The 17345-nt window shown below is 41.4% G+C and overlaps 1 protein-coding gene across 2 annotated transcripts in view; it reads right to left on the minus strand.

Moving 5' to 3' along the window:
- PCDH17 (protocadherin 17) overlaps positions 1-17345 on the minus strand; it is a 208427-nt gene that overhangs the window by 99806 nt on the left and 91276 nt on the right. For both annotated transcript variants that reach the window (XM_088481744.1, XM_088481690.1), the window contains exon 5: positions 16806-16868. In XM_088481744.1, the coding sequence (XP_088337870.1) occupies positions 16806-16868 (63 nt within the window). The remainder of the gene's footprint in view (positions 1-16805; positions 16869-17345) is intronic.

Consider the following 17345-nt stretch of genomic DNA (forward strand, 5'->3'; position numbering starts at 1 on the left):
GTTTTGGATCTGGATCTTTCTTTGTGTTTTGGATCTGGATTGGTTTTGCCAAAACCACCCTTCCGTGTTTTGGATTCTGGGTTTTGTGTTTTGGATCTGTATTTTTTTGAAAAAAAGCATAAAAACAGCTAAAATCACAGAATTTGTAGGTTTTTCTGCTCCTATGCTATTATTAACCTCAATAACCTTAATTTCCACTCATTTCCAGTCTATTCTGAACACCTCACACCTCACAATAGTGTTTTTATGTCCAAAAGGTTGCACCGAGGTAGCTGGATGACTATGCTAAGTGACACGAGTGGGCGGCACAAACACGTGACCCATCTAGGCGTGAAACTGCAGTGGCAGACAGGATGGCAGTTTGAAAAAATAGGCCCCAAACTGTACATAATGCAAAGAAAAAAAAGAGGTGCAAGATGGAATTGTCCTTGGGCCCTCCCACCCACCCTTATGTTGTATAAACAGGACATGCACACTTTAACAAACCAATCATTTCAGCGCCAGGGTCTGCCACACAACTGTGGCTGAAATGATTGGTTCGTTTGGGCCCCCACAAAACAAGCTGGCAATTAATGTGTCCCTGCACAAACTGGCTCTACGGAGGCAAGATGTCATCCTCATCCTCCTCATCCACCGATTCCTCACCCTCTTCAGTGTGTACATCCTCATCCTCACAAAGTATTAACTCGTCCCCACTTGAATCCACCACCACAGGTCCCTCTGTACCTTCTGGAGGCTGGTCTCCCTGGAAGAGCTGATAATTCATTTTGATGAACATCATCTTCTCCACATTCTGTGGAAGCAACCTCCTACGCCTTTCGCTGACAAGGTTCCCGGCTGCACTAAACACTCTTTCGGAGTACACACTGGAGGGGGGGCAACTCAGGTAAAATAGAGCCAGCTTGTACAGAGGCCTCCAAATTGACTCTTTTTCCTGCCAGTACAGGTATGGACTGTCTGACATGCCTACTTGGATGCTGTCACCGATGTAATCCTCCACCATTCTGTCAATGGTGACAGTATCATATGCAGTGACAGTAGACATGTCAGAAATTGTTGCCAGGTCCTTCAGTCCGGACCAGATGTCCAAACTTGGTCCTGCCTGCCCTGCATCACCGCCAGCGGGTTGCTTAGGATACCTAAGTTTTTTCCTGGCAGCCCCAGTTGCGGGAGAAAATGAAGAAGGAGCCGTTGACGTGTCACGTTCCGCTTCAGCTGACAGTGTGTTCACCAGCAGGTCTTTGCACCTCTGCAGGCTTGTGTCGGCCGGAAAGAGAGACACCACATAGGCTTTAAACCTAGGATCAAGCACGGTGGCCAAAATGTAGTGGTCTGATTTCAACAGATTGACCACCCTGGAATCCTGGCAAAGCGAATGAAGGGCTTCATCCACAAGTCCCACATGCCGAGCAGAATCGCTCCGTCTTAGCTCCTCCTTCACTTTCTCCAGCTGCTTCTGCAAAAGCCTGATGAGGGGAATGACCTGACTCAACCTGGCTGTGTCTGAACTGACTTCACGTGTGGCAAGTTCGAAGGGCTGGAGAACCTTGCACAACACGGAAATCATTCTCCACTGCGCTTGAGTCAGGTGCATACCCCCTCCTTTGCCTATGTCATAGGTGGATGTATAGGCTTGTATGGCCTTTTGCTGCTCCTCCATCCTCTGAAGCATATAGAGGGTTGAGTTCCACCGCGTCACAACCTCTTGCTTCAGGTGATGGCGGGGCAGGTTCAAGAGTGTTTGCTGGCGCTCCAGTCTTCGGCACGCAGTCGCTGAATGGCGAAAGTGGCCAGAAATTTTTCGGGCCACCCAAAGCGTCTCCTGCACGCCCCTGTCGCTTTTCAGAAAATTCTGCACCACCAAGTTTATTGTGTGAGCAAAACATGGGACGTGCTGGAATTTGCCCAGATGTAATGCCCGCACAATATTGGTGGCGTTGTCAGATATCACAAATCCCCAGGAGAGTCTAAGTGGGGTAAGCCACTGGGCGATGATTTCCCTCAGTTTCTCTAAGAGGTTGTCGGCGGTGTGCCTCTTACTGAAACCGGTGATACACAGCGTAGCCTGCCTTGTAACGAGCTGGCGTTTCTGAGATGCTGCTACTGGTGATGCTGCTGCTGTTGCTGCGTAAGGTGATACATCTACCCAGTGGGCTGTCACAGTCATATAGTCCTTAGTCTGCCCTGTTCCACTTGTCCACATGTCCGTGGTTAAGTGGACATTGTGTACAACGGCATTTTTCAGGACACTGAGGACACTTTTTCTGACGTTTCTGTACAGTCTCGGTATCGCCTGCCTAGTGAAGTGGAATCTAGACGGGATTTGGAACCGGGGACACACTACCTCCATCAATTGTCTAAATCCCACTGCACTAATGGCGGATACCGGACGCACGTCTAACACCAACATAGCAGTCAAGGCCTCAGTTATAAGTTTTGCTTCAGGATGACTGCTGTCGTACTTCATCCTCCTCGCTAAGGACTGTTGGAGGGTCAATTGTTTAGTAAAAGTAGTGGTGTTCCTACTTCCTCTCTGGGATGATGAACGACTCCCAGCAGCAGCAACAGCAGCAGCGGCAGCAGTAGGCGTAGCAATGCAGGATCCTCCAGAGGAATCCCGGATAGGAGAGTCAGTCATGCCAGTGACATGGCCTGCAGGACTACTTCCGATCCTGACTAAGGAGGAAATTGACGAGGAGGGAGTTGACGGTGTGGTTTGCAGGCGCTTGGATACAACAGGACAACGGGATTTAGGTGTCCATGGACTGCTTACGGTCTTAGCCAAAGTTTCTGAACTTGACAGTAACTTTTTATGAACTCGCTGCAGGTGCCGTAGAAGGGAGGATGTTCCTAGGTGGTTGACGTCCCTACCCCTACTTATTTCACCTTTACATATGGTACATATGGCAAGACAGTTGTTGTCCGGATTTGGATAGAAATATTGCCAGACCAAAGAGGTGGAATGTTTGGTCTTCTGCCCAGGCATGACCGTGATGGGCTTTTTCATCCCACGGACAACAACTGTCTCCCCCGGAGCCTGATTTAAACAAACCACATCACCATCAGAATCCTCCTCGCCAACTTCCTCCTCAGCGCCAGCTACACCAGTATCCTCATCCTGTTGTACTTCAACAGTGACATCTTCAATTTGCATATCAGCAAGTGGACTGTGGGTGCTCCTTTCAGCACTTGCAGGGGGCGTGCAAATGGTGGAAAGAGCCACCTCTTCCCGTCCAGTGCTGGGAAGGTCAGGCATCGCAACCACCACCACACTTGGACTCTCCTTGGGGATTTGTGATATCTTCTTAGAAAGCACAGTTCTTCGCTGTGCTTTTGCCAGCTTAACTCTTTTGATTTTTTTAGTGGGAGGAGGGCTTCCATCGTCATGTGAAGCTGAACCACTAGTCATGAACATACTAGGGATCGACCTTAGCCGTTCCTTGCCACTCCGTGTCGTAAATGGCATATTGGCAAGTTTACGTTTCTCTTCAGCTGATTTAAATGTCTTTTTCAAGGTCATTTTCCTGAACTTTGCCATTTGGGATTGTATGTGCCCTCTACTATGACATTGGGCATCGGCCTTGGCAGACGACGTTGATGGCATGTTATCGTCTATGTCATGACTAGTGGCAGCAGCTTCAGCACTAGGAGGAAGTGGTTCTTGATCTTTCTCTATTTTATTTTTATCGGAGAAAGTTTGGTCCTCCATTTATGTTATATCGATTTGATATATACGTGCGGCTAAACACAGAAAATAATTTTTTTGTGTACTGGAGTGTACTTTGGGGGTTACAGCACCCTTTAACGGTCAAGCCAGCCGGCCCTTTACTTATGACACAGGCGCACGCTTGGCACTACTTTGTTGATGCACTTGCGGCTACTGTGCACACAATTCACAAACACAGAAAATAATTTTTTTTTGGTTTGGACTGGAGTTTACTTTCGGGGGTTACAGCACCCTTTAACGGTCAAGCCAGCCTGCCCTTTACTTATGACACAGGCGCACGCTTGGCACTACTTTGTTGATGCACGTGCGGCTACTGTGCACACAATTCACAAACACAGAAAATAAATTTTTTTTTGGTTTGGACTGGAGTGTACTTTGGGGGTTACAGCACCCTTTAACGGTCAAGCCAGCCGGCCCTTTACTTATGACACAGGCGCACGCTTGGCACTACTTTGTTGATGCACGTGCGGCTACTGCGCACACAATTCACAAACACAGAAAATAATTTTTTTTTGGGTTTGGACTGGAGTGTACTTTCGGGGGTTACAGCACCCTTAACGGTCAAGCCAGCCGGCCCTTTACTTATGACACAGGCGCACGCTTGGCACTACTTTGTTGATGCACGTGCGGCTACTGCGCACACAATTCACAAACACAGAAAATAATTTTTTTTTTGGTTTGGACTGGAGTGTACTTTCGGGGGCTACAGCACCCTTAACAGTCAAGCCAGCCGGCCCTTTACTTATGACACAGGCGCACGCTTGGCACTACTTTGTTGATGCACGTGCGGCTACTGCGCACACAATTCACAAACACAGAAAATAATTTTTTTTTTGGTTTGGACTGGAGTGTACTTTCGGGGGTTACAGCACCCTTAACGGTCAAGCCAGCCGGCCCTTTACTTATGACACAGGCGCACGCTTGGCACTACTTTGTTGATGCACGTGCGGCTATTGCGCACACAATTCACAAACACAGAAAAAAATTTTTTTTTTGGTTTGGACTGGAGTGTACTTTCGGGGGTTACAGCACCCTTAACGGTCAAGCCAGCCGGCCCTTTACTTATGACACAGGCGCACGCTTGGCACTACTTTGTTGATGCACGTGCGGCTACTGCGCACACAATTCACAAACACAGAAAATAATTTTTTTTTTGGTTTGGACTGGAGTGTACTTTCGGGGGCTACAGCACCCTTAACGGTCAAGCCAGCCGGCCCTTTACTTATGACACAGGCGCACGCTTGGCACTACTTTGTTGATGCACGTGCGGCTACTGCGCACACAATTCACAAACACAGAAAATAATTTTTTTTTTGGTTTGGACTGGAGTGTACTTTCGGGGGTTACAGCACCCTTAACGGTCAAGCCAGCCGGCCCTTTACTTATGACACAGGCGCACGCTTGGCACTACTTTGTTGATGCACGTGCGGCTACTGCGCACACAATTCACAAACACAGAAAATAATTTTTTTTTGGTTTGGACTGGAGTGTACTTTCGGGGGTTACAGCACCCTTTAACGGTCAAGCCAGCCGGCCCTTTACTTATGACACAGGCGCACGCTTGGCACTACTTTGTTGATGCACGTGCGGCTACTGCGCACACAATTCACAAACACAGAAAATATATTATTTTTTTAGCACTTGGGGGGAGCACCCCTGATGGACAGAGCACCCCCTGGACAACACTACAGCACTCCTTTAGGACTGGGACACTGCACAGGACTTTGGAGTGGACACAGCCCCTATGGAGAACTGACTGCACAACACAGTCCAGCCAGCCCCTATGGACTTTGAAGTAGTGGACACAGCCCCTATTAACAACAGCAGCACAGCACAACACAGCCAGCCCCTATGGACTTTGAAGTAGTGGACAACAGCAGCACTACACTACACTACACTACACAGCCCTAACTCCCACCCTCCCTCTTCACTGTCCACAGCCGAGTGAGAAAATGGCGCCGACGCGGGTACCTTATATAGGATCCAAAACCCGCGAGACTCGGAAGGCGGGATGATGACGTTTTGCCTCGATTTCAGATCCGAGTCAGGCGGGAAAAGTCGAGCCTGATTCGGATCGGACTCGGATCGGGGGGGCTCGGGGGGGTTCGGATTTCAGAAATCCGAACCCGCTCACCCCTAGTAAATAGACCCCCTAGTCTTGTAATGATCCTATGTAAATATTCTGTATGATCACTTTCTATATGTGTAAATACTGTACAAATAAGGAAATATAGGAACATAACTCTTAAAGTCCTGTCTTCTACCACATTATGTTGTTACCCTTAATTTAAATCATTACATGTTTCTCCATGTGACCATACTTGCCTACTCTCCCAGAATGTCAAGGAGACTCCCAAAACTACTGGACTACCAGGCAAGCAGGCCTCCCACCCTGATCCCACTTTTCCTTGTAGTACAGTGTATGAGACATTGATGATGTGACTCGCATAATTCAGCCCTGCCTCTGCTGTGCAAGGGCTCAACTCACTCTTTCCAAACTTGCCCCTTTGACCAACCATCTGGTCTAAAAAGTAGGCAAGTATGTGTACTGTTCATTTTAACATCATCCTTGTAATAAAGAGTGGACAATATAAACATAGTTATTTTATATACCACTATTGCAACTTGACATTGATATATGGTATTTGTGCGCTTAAGTATGTTAGGGAAAACAATAGTAGCATCTGTGGCAGTGGTGGGCATTAAATGCCTCCAATATAATTGCTATGTACAAGTGACCAATAGTAGGGATAATAGTGTTGATGGACATACTGTATGTCCAGAAAAGCAACAGTAGTGCTAATAGCACTGACGGACGTAATATATGTGTGAGTTAGAGGTAATATATTATTTTGTAAATAGACCATAAAAATGCTATTGAAGTCTCAGTTACTGGGGGGAGTATCAGTGGTACATGTGTACACACAATATCAGAGGTAATAAATAATAACATACACATTAGTAATACAGAGCAGGTGACATACAAATGGGTAGTAAGTCAAAAAAGGAACTAATGTACTTACTGATAGAAGACATGAAGGAAGAATGCAGAAATGTATTATATGGTAAGCAATTCATGGTAGAAAGCATCTTTAGATCTTAATGCAATAAATTATATATGACTCCAATATATATATATATATATATATATATATATATAATTTTGCAACAGTTGCAGTGGTATGTATAATGTATTTATATAGAATAAGATTATATATGTCTTTACAATAATCTTAAACACAAAATGTATATTGTGATTATCAACATAAATTAAGCTTGTAATTAAGTATGGTCCCTTCCATATACCATAATAACAGGGTTAAGACATTTTATTAAATTCATATCTGAAAATCAACAAAAAACATATAAATAGTTAGTGAGTAAACTGTGTATAAAGGAAGCCAGTGTATCAACAAATAAAAAATTGATCAAAAAACATATAAACGGATATTATGTTAGAGGGAAACTAATCCTTTAATCAAATAGACAATTCAAATGGTTTTTGTAGATGTCATAAAATAAATAATATAATTATAAACAGTCTCAAGTCTCAATGCAATATAATATATGACTGTAATAATGATATACTGTGGAAACATAGAAAAGTAGAAACATAGAATTTGACGGCAGATAAGAACCACTTGCCCCATCTAATCTGCCCTTTAATATAGGTGTTTGTATATATAATTATCTCAAAAGTAAAAGGTATATAAAGTAATAAGTAAGATGGAAAGAAGTGGTGTATAATACCTTATATAAAAATAAGGGTAGTGTACAGAAAAAATAATTCATATATATTGGACTACTGATAAGGTGAAACTCCATTTAAGCTCTATCAATTTAAATGGATTAGGTGTGCTAAAAGTAATATAACTGTGCATTTAAAAAAAAATACCAGTGTATGGGATATGAACTAAGTGCTTGATTCAGCATGGACTGCAACGCTGCGTTCGCATGCACCTGGCTGACGTTTGCAATCTGGATATGAGTGAACCAGCCACTGTGATCGGGATGCGATCGCAGTGAGCAAGCAGAGGAATGGTAGAGTGATTGACAGGAAATGACCGTTTGGATGTGGTGACGGGGGTGGTCAGAGAAACGCAGGCATGCCTGTGCATTTGAATGCCATTACATGGGCGTGCATAATTAAGCCCCTACGATTGCATACGCAGCCTGAGTACTTATTGCATGCAGGAAGTTTAGCAGTTTGTGAGTGAGGGTCAGGTCAACCACAACTGTGCTGCTTATGAGTTCGATGGTTCGCGACGTTACCAATGTTTTTGCTAGCTTGCTAACTAAGGAGGATGGAAGTAAGGTGTAGGGAGTGGCTTTATGTAGTGCTGGGCGTCTGCATCTTGTGCTGGGCGGCAGTGCAATCACATTCATTTGCATAATTGTGCAACAGATGGGTGCGTGCGAACGAAGCGTTGCAATCCGTGCTGAATCAGGCACTAAGTCATAAAAAGAAAATAAATAAGTGATAACGTGTTCATTGAAAAAACAAAAAATAAAATGTACCTGTTCACCATATAGGTGAGTATCACTAAAAGGGAAATAGATGTAATTTGGAGTAAATCCTGTATAGTCTAATAACATAGTGTGATGTATAAAATAAAATTCTAAAATTAATAGAACTTCTATTAATACCTGTTTCAGCTTAGATCAATATGAAAAAAGTAGATATAAACTACTGTTATAAGGTAGCATATTGTTGTAAGTCCTTCCTTAAGGGCAATTTGCATTAAGCAAACATGGATGTACAGTGGGTGCAGAGTGCACAACTCTCTCTTGCAATCTCTTGAACCCTTGTTATGGCCAGTACAGTAGAATAGTAGCACTAAGGATGAATGCAAATAAATGCATTTAAATGTCTTTCTAGAGAAAAGGAGAAGGGTTCATCCATTATCACTCCCTATGTTCACCATTGAAAAGCTCCCTGGATCTCTCTTTCCACTCCCTCGCCCCCAGATCCCACCCATATAAACCCTCCACCTGATTCTCCTTGTTTTCCATGTGTGTTCCCCAAAATACTGTGGGCGTGATGTATCAAGTATCACATTTTGAATGTGGTACATACTGCTACTTATCGCATGCATAGCGGAGATCATCAATGCTGTATGCATGAAGATATGGGATTAGGACAGCTCTTCCGATTAGAGTTGTCCATTGATGATGAAGGTGCTAATGGAGAATGATATTAATAATTGGGTGACGAGGGGTTGATGGGTTATGATTAATAGACAAATGTTCGCCTTTAAGAAAGAAAAAAAATATTCAAGTGCACACCAAAATGAAATGTGCTGCACATGTTGTGAATGGGACAAATACAGTATGTTTTTGACATTTGTCACAAATATAAAAACATATGATGGTCTATGAACTTATTGACTAAGCCGTATAATCAATATTCTGCAACCACTCAACAGAGCATAGCTTTTGCCTAAGTACATAACTAATGCGGCGAGACATAATGCTGGTCTGTGAGGACACAGCAGGAAACATCAGACCTGCGTTAGGACAGTAGCTTTCTTCCTCTATTTATAAATATATTACAGTACATGTAATATGCAAACTGGATTCAAATCAAATCTAATCTGTTTATAATAATACACTTCACCCCTGTAAAATGTTCACATGGTTCTGCAGTTAATGTAAAATTAACTACATTTTAATTTTCCTCCAGGCCTGCTTATTTTCAATATTATTCGATAATTATTGTTCTTTCCCTTTTAATCTCTTCAGATGTATTATGTAGCAATCATTAGTCAAACACTAAATATACACTAGACAAACAGCCCACTTGGTTTTGTTCTTATTTAATAATCGTAATAAGTCCTATTTTTCTTCTGATACATCAGCAAGCAGAGTACTGTACATGTGTAGGATGCACTGTGTGAACTCGGACTGATCAGAAGACTTATTCTCAGCACATATACAACCTTTACACAAAGAACTGAATTTACAGCTTAGCATGCTATTCTACACTATATAAGCCAGAAGAAAGTGAAAAGAGATTTATCAAGCCATGTTCAACTCGTGACTACAACACTGTTCAGTTTAAGAAATTGTCATTGAAAGTTATTTACTATAATTGAGAAAATGTACAAAGCTCCATTTGCTTAATTATGTAACTTGTACTAGATATATCAAAGCTAATTGGCAATTGTTTGCTAAGAGATGGGGCATATATACTAAGCCTTGGAGAGTGATAAACTACCAACCAATCAGTTCCTAACTGACATTTTTCAAACACAGCCTGTAACATGACAGGAGCTTATTGGCTGGTACTTTATCTCTTTCCACTTTATCACTCTCCAGAGCTTAGTCATACTTGCCAGCTCTCCCACATTGTCAGGGAGAATCCCTAATATAGTAGCAATCTCCCTGAAGAGCCCAGCAATCTCCCTGATTGCACCTTACACCAATCAACAAATAGATCTTACTGACTGCTTTTGGGCTCATTTACATTTGGCTGTAAGTCAATTATATGACACGCCTCTTAGATGTAGTAGTACACGCCCACTTTACCGCCGCGCTCATACTGTAGGTGTAGTTTTTACAATCTCCCTGAATTGCTTTTTTAAAAGTAGGCAAGTATGAGCTTAGTACATTTCACCCATTATGCTATTGTTAGTGATGGACCTATTTATCCTATGACTCCGCCGAATGGACCTTTTTTTTCACCAGAGAAAAATACTGCAATAAAACAGACAGAAGAAGCATGAAGGCTGCCGGGGAGTGATCAGAAGATCACCCTCCAACGATGATCTCCCCATAGAGACAAAACAGCTCATGGTCTATATAGATGCTTTGAATATTGGCACAGACTACAGTCCCCAAAGGGAATACTGGGGACTATGGTCTCTTGTGTTACTTATCTCTTATGGGGACCTATTCATTATGTTATTTATTATGATAATAAACATTCCATCTAGCAGCGAATGCAAATCATCATTCTCTGGCGCAGAGACAACTAATCAGAAAATCAGCTGTCTGCATGAATCCTTTCACTGATACTTCTGTAGCAGTGAAAATTTGCACTGCCAAGTCTGAAGATGGCGAATGTTCCCACTGTCAAGCTTCGAAAATATTATACTAGTGTATGGGGACAGCAGGCAAGATCGGGGCTGAAAGGTAAGCAGGAGATATCAGATATTAGCATTACCTTTATAATAAATTACCTCTATACTTAATTTATTCAAAAGTAGGTGAAAATTTTAATTTTCACCTAATTTTGTGCAAATTAAGTGATGATGAAATGACCCCATACAAACTGTGATATCTCCTATGTTCAGCTTACAGGAAAACTGCCCTTATACTAAAAAGTGACTTTGGGGTCTATTTACTAAGCCTTGGATGGAGATAAACTGGACAGAGATAAATTATCAGCCAACCAGCTGTTGTTATTTTTTAAACATAGCCTGTGACATGGTAGTTAGGAGCTGATTGGCTGGTACTTCATCCACATTCACTTTATATCCATCCAAGGCTTAGTAAATAGACCCCTCTATCACATGAAAACAACCATTTCTGCATGATTTTAGCTAGATAAATAGGCCTCATAGATACCAGATTTGCTATCAATTCAAGTTTCAAAAATGACCTATATACTCATGCAATCAAAAAGTAATCAATCTCAATTTTATGGAAGGAGCTACGAAATGATTGCTATATTCACTAAATGAATTTGCCATTATGACAAAGTTAAAGTACAGTTAATTTGAAAGAACTTAAATGTATTATAAGTCTCGGAACTTGATACCTATGAGCGTGAATTTTAAAATGTGCAGTTCTGTCAGATTTGGATTGAATGATTATATTATAAATAGATTAAATTAATTGTAATGTATTCAATTATGAAGTGTTACAGTAATCGTACTTAAAGAGGACCTACCACCTTTGTCAGAAGTTCTCTTGTTTAGCACAGGTTAGTCAAAGCTTGTACTGTAAACAAATTTCATCCCACTCTTCCTGATTCGATCAGAAGAGATTGAGAGTCTACTCAGGTCGCTAACAGAACATCGAGCATTTCCTGATGTCTCCCTTAATATATTTTTCCTCCTTGTCAGTACTACTCACTTATGTAGAACTTTGATGTGGAGCAGGGTGGTGGCACAGGCCGTAATTAACATGCTGGCAGGGCTGTTTAAAATACTAGCCAGCTTAATTATCATGACGGAATAGCATGCTATTTCACAGGTGCTAATTGCGAGCCAAGGGGAATGTTTCAATATAAACTGGAAGCTAGACACCAGAATTCATAAATCTGACTTTGAGGTCTAGTGATCTGAATTAAACACATTTATTTGATGTTATGTATACCAAAAGATTAATTCTTTTGAAAATTCTAACAGTAATATGAGGGCCTGATTCAGCAAGGATCGCAACTGCATTTATGCATGCAAACGGATGATTGTTACCTTCTGTGCATGTGTATGCATTACAGTGCGCGTGAGCGAACCACCCACTGCGATCAGTGACTACGCAGACCCATCACAGAGTGATTGACAGGAAGAGCAGTTTGTGGAAGGTGATGGGGGTGGTCGGAGAAATGCAGGCGTGCCAGAGCCTTACGCAGCTTGAGTACTCATAGCATGCGATGAAGTTAGCAATTCCTGAGTAAGGTCAGAGCTTGTGCAAGTGTGCATGAGACTGCAATGGTACTCGTTGTTAACGATGGTTTCGCAGTCTTGCTAAATATTACGGATGTGTGTAAGGTAAAATGGGCGTCCTTATGTTGTGCTGCATCAGCATAGCGATCACATTGGACTAGCATACTATCACAGTCAGAATGCGTGCGTAATCGCTATTGCAATTACAGTTGCAATCAATAGTGAATCAGGCCCTGAGTATTTGTAATGTGCACTGCATATAAGGTTGCACCTAAGATTTAACCATTTTCATGCCATGGAACTGTTCCAAAACTATACCTAAGGAAGTTACAGGATTTTACTGATGCATCATTTATGTTTATACATATTATATTGGGGAGAGGAAACAATTTTAGGAGAGCATTTGATTCCTTTGATTTGTAGTTTTCCAGAACAACTTTTATATGTAAAGCATGTCTGTATTTATGTACACCCCCAAATCACCATTTGTTACCTTTTATAATAATTTATGCATTGGGTTTATTTTTGTTTCTTTTTAACACTTTCATTTTTATTGACCTTCAATTTCTATATGTGTTACCATGCAACATAAGATTTTATGAACTACCCAGTCTGTGGCAAAGATGATATGGTATCTCTTTCCATGCAGAACGAACAGAGGGACATTGTGAAGCATGTGGCAGAGCTCGGTAATAGAGTACTTTCCCAGGAGTCTAATTATGGAGGAGGTGTAACCTTATCACCATTTTAGCTGTGATCAATTGCCCCAGCTAACTGAATTTCTTAGCTGTGGCTAAAGGACGAAGTTCAACATGCCAAGGGATTTAGTGTCATGCAAGAAAGGTGTCCTCCTATGTGTTTGTCCTTCTGTAAATCCAAAATCAATGGCAGGAGAAGATTTAAAGGTAACCTTCCAGATCTTGCAAGAAAATTACTTGTGTTTGCCTTTGAGGTAAAAGAGAGATGAAAAAACTTAGTCTATCAAATAGTGTGCAGCAAAGCAATGTTGGTGCTAGGTAAGTAAATGGAATTAGTATATTATTGTTTATGTGGAGATAAGATCTATCCATATTTTTGGAGTAACTAAATCTGCTACAGATGTGTCCTCATACACTGGGTATCTTTATGTCATATGCACATGATGCAACTGAGACGCTACGAGAGGAGTAGTGGACCATATTTTTCAATACTTTTTAGATCCTAGTCACAGATGCAGTGAAAAGCCACTTACAGTGTTTTAGAGACACTAGGCTGTGACTCAGAGGTGGATGGATAAACTGTAGGATATCAGGCACAATCACCTAATGTTCTACATCTGCACATGCATTCTGATGGTTACTGCCGGGTGATGCAGATTGAAACTGCATGGAACCCCATACAATTCCAATAGGCGTTCCTGAGCAGTAATGGGTGGATGAGCATCTCAGCAGGCGTGTTGGGGTCAGTCCACTGAAACTGGAAGACAAATTCCATCGGACATTCTCAGCAACCATAGGACTGATGTGGCCGATGTCTGACCGATGGTGCGACTTTTTGCACAACATGGCGGATTAGAGTCGCAGCAAGTGGGTGTCTCAGCTGGGCATCAATATACATTCTGTGTAGTGGCTGTGGCTACTGTAAATACATCCACCTCTGAATTTGGCTCAAAGTCACAAATGAAACAGAACAGAACTTGTCATGAAGAAAAGAAGGGGCTACTCACACAAGGGCCCTTTTTACACAGATACAGACTCAGTCGCACACAGGTGTACAAATGTTGCATACCAAATTGGTCAATGTATGCTAGCAATGCAGTTCTGACACTCCCAGTTGAATTATTTATTTGAATAAGATGCACATTTGGACTGAAAAAGATGTTTGCCTTGGCCAAGTCACATGGGACCTGGCGCTGAGTGGGGCTGTTCGACGCAACTGAAGTCACAGCAAAAAATACACATCTGTATTAATGACATAGAAGATTTCTGATAAAGATCAGTCAATCTAGTCATAGTGTTAAAATAAGCTTTTAAAATTGCATCTAAGTGCCTGCGTAGTCATTAATGAGCCACTGCATATTATAATCAGGGGTATGCCTAATGAGACAGCCTATTCCTAGCAAACTGTATAATGGATGGTGTAAAGCAGTACTTCCTCACAGCACTAAGGATCTTGGGTTGGAATCCCACTATGGACCTAATGTGTGGATTTTGTAGATTTTTACTGTGCTTCAGTGGGTTTCTTCCATATACTCCAGCTTCCTCCCACACTGCAAATACAGTATATACTGATAGGATGATTGTCTCCCAACAAAGAATTATCTGCAGCATTTATGTGTGTGTGTGTGTGTGTGTGTGTGTGTGTGTGTGTGTGTGTGTGTGTGTGTGTGTGTGCGTGTGTGTGTAATAGAAAACATAGATAGTAAGAGCCACTGGGGCAGGTACTAATGTGAACAGCTACATTTTCTCTGTAACGCGATGCAGAATATGTGTGCGCTATATAAATAACTGGTAATAAATAAGGAAGTCATGTTAAACATGGTTTAGTTGTCTTTGTACTGGTAATCTTTTCTCTGCTTGTGATAATTTGAATTATTAATAAAATTTAATGATTTTTTTCCCCCTAAATGTGTTCTGATCCCTCTGTGGAAATCCTCTATGGGAAGAAATGCATTAGGGCATTGATGAACTGTTATATCCCTTCACTTGATTGTCAGCTCAGTTTGGAGATTCTCTGAAAGAATTAACTCTAGTCACTTGTCACTTACTACTGTTAGAGGCCGTCTCTGCTACAAGAAGAAGATCCGAAATTCCCGGGGAACCACTGAGCTGGTGATTATTATACTCCATTACCTACACTGGTGACTAGTTTTGATCCTCTATGTAACAATGGGCACCGGGCTCTGAGAGAGAGCCAACGCCACACAGGAGACGGTGCACCTGACAGCGGGCAGCAACAGACAGATGAGATCTGTGGCTGCTTATAATTAATGGACAACGGTGGCAGTGCTGTCCTACACAGAGTGTTGAGGTTTGAATTTATTATATTTGGTTTGATTTCATTCCAATTCAGTGTATGGAAATTTTACTATAGGATACACTTTTCCAAAAGTGATTTTATTGAGTGAGCAAATAAGCTCACGACTGGGTTGCAATTAAATCATTGAACCCTACAGTTGAACCCTACAGCTAGACATGGTTCTGTAAAGTTCTTTACTGAACTAGACACATGAACGTTTAGTTAGTCATTTTTATTAACTTTTGATGTGTGCTCGGGGTATACAAGTTTTTTTATATAAATTATTCCAGTCTAATTTATACTGGATGTATCACTACAACAAATATAACTGTGATATTTTTCTATATATGCTACATTTGTATTATTGTGTTACAGATGCATATATATGTAATAAATTGTACATTTCATTGGACACATTTGCAGCTTCCTAATATTCTCTTATCAGCAGCACTGTTCTTGTATCTCTTAAGTCAAAGGCTTGTCTAAGTGATTTGAAAAATGTAATTTCACTTTTCTCATTAGGATAGTCCACTCTTAATTTTATAGATAGAGAAGTGTGAAATGATTGTGGTTTACCAAGTGTAATGCTGGAAGTCTACTTAAAAATCATCAATAAACTTATGAATCCCCTGATAATACTATTTTGAAGGGTTTGCAAATCTCATCCTCATTATTCCTGCGACTTTTGTCAAACATGGTAGAAGGGTGTGTAATATGTACCAAACAGTTCTGGTATCGCCATGTAAATAGAACTAAAAAAGAAGGCATTACAAAAAAATTATACATTTTTAGTTTGTTTATTCATATTTTTAAGATTACACACGCATAACACTTGTGGTCTATTCCCTATTCCTTGGAGTTTATCCTCATGCAAAAATTTAATCTTTCTACAGAAATATACTTTATACTGATATAAACAAAAATGAAACACATATTCAGCTCCCTGGCACTAAAAGTGAGGAAGAATTATACATACTTCGGGAGGGGGCAGCCAGGTCGGGCCTCTTGTCACAGCAGGTGGGCGGTGCGGTTGGCATGGTGACTCAATCGCCTCATCGGCCCCCCGGACTGCCAACTTTTGCACAGTAAGTGGGCAGTCACGAAGGGAGTGCGGGCGGCAACGGGGGGGGGGCGGGGCTTGTTCCAGGAGACTTGCCTAGACTTCCGGGTGGTCAGGAGTGCCACCCAATTTTCAGGAGGCTCCCGACCAATTTGGGAGAGTAGATAAGTATGGAATTATAAGTGTTGCCACTGCACAGAGGTGTCACAATGGAACAAAAACAGGATATTAGAGGAATGAGAACTGTAAATTGCGACTAGTTTAAGCCAATTTAAAAACATTTATTTAACCACATGGTGTCTGTAGCTTGTAATAAGGTGGTCTGAGTCAGTGGAATATTGTAAAAAATAATTTACAGTATCTTAACAAAGTATATATAAAAACACAAAGTATTTGAAAAGGTTCTTACCTGTACATGAAGTCTTGCATACAGACTTTGCATTACATCGATCCAGAGTTTTGCAGCAGGGATCTGAAAGTGCATAAAGAGAGTACTCTGCAGTTATATTTACAGTCTGTACAGTCTATTCATTACACATATTTATTACTTCTATTAAATTAAGTAAGCATTGTCAGCAATTTATTTATTTATATTAGTATGGATATGGTAGGACCCAAACCGGCTTAAACCATTAAAATCTTTACATTTTAACAACAAATTTAGGGATTATTTGCAACTGAATAAAAGTGAAAGGCGCAGCAACAGTTGTCACTTCACTGGAGATGGCCCTATGCTTAGTTTTATGCCTGTTTGTGTATGTCCTTTTTTAGTGAGACCACAGCATATTTCAGACATACTTGCCATATCTTCCTGATTGTCAGGGAGACTCCCTGAAATAGTAGCAATCTCCCTGACTCCCTAACGAATCTAACAATCTCCCTGTTTGCACCTTACCCCCATTATGAAGCTGTTATATAAAAAAACAGAGATATATACATTCAAATGGGA

The sequence above is a fragment of the Taudactylus pleione genome, unplaced genomic scaffold (genome assembly GCF_031769625.1).
Source record: "Taudactylus pleione unplaced genomic scaffold, aTauple2 ptg000005l, whole genome shotgun sequence".
Taxonomy (NCBI): Eukaryota; Metazoa; Chordata; class Amphibia; order Anura; family Myobatrachidae; genus Taudactylus; species Taudactylus pleione.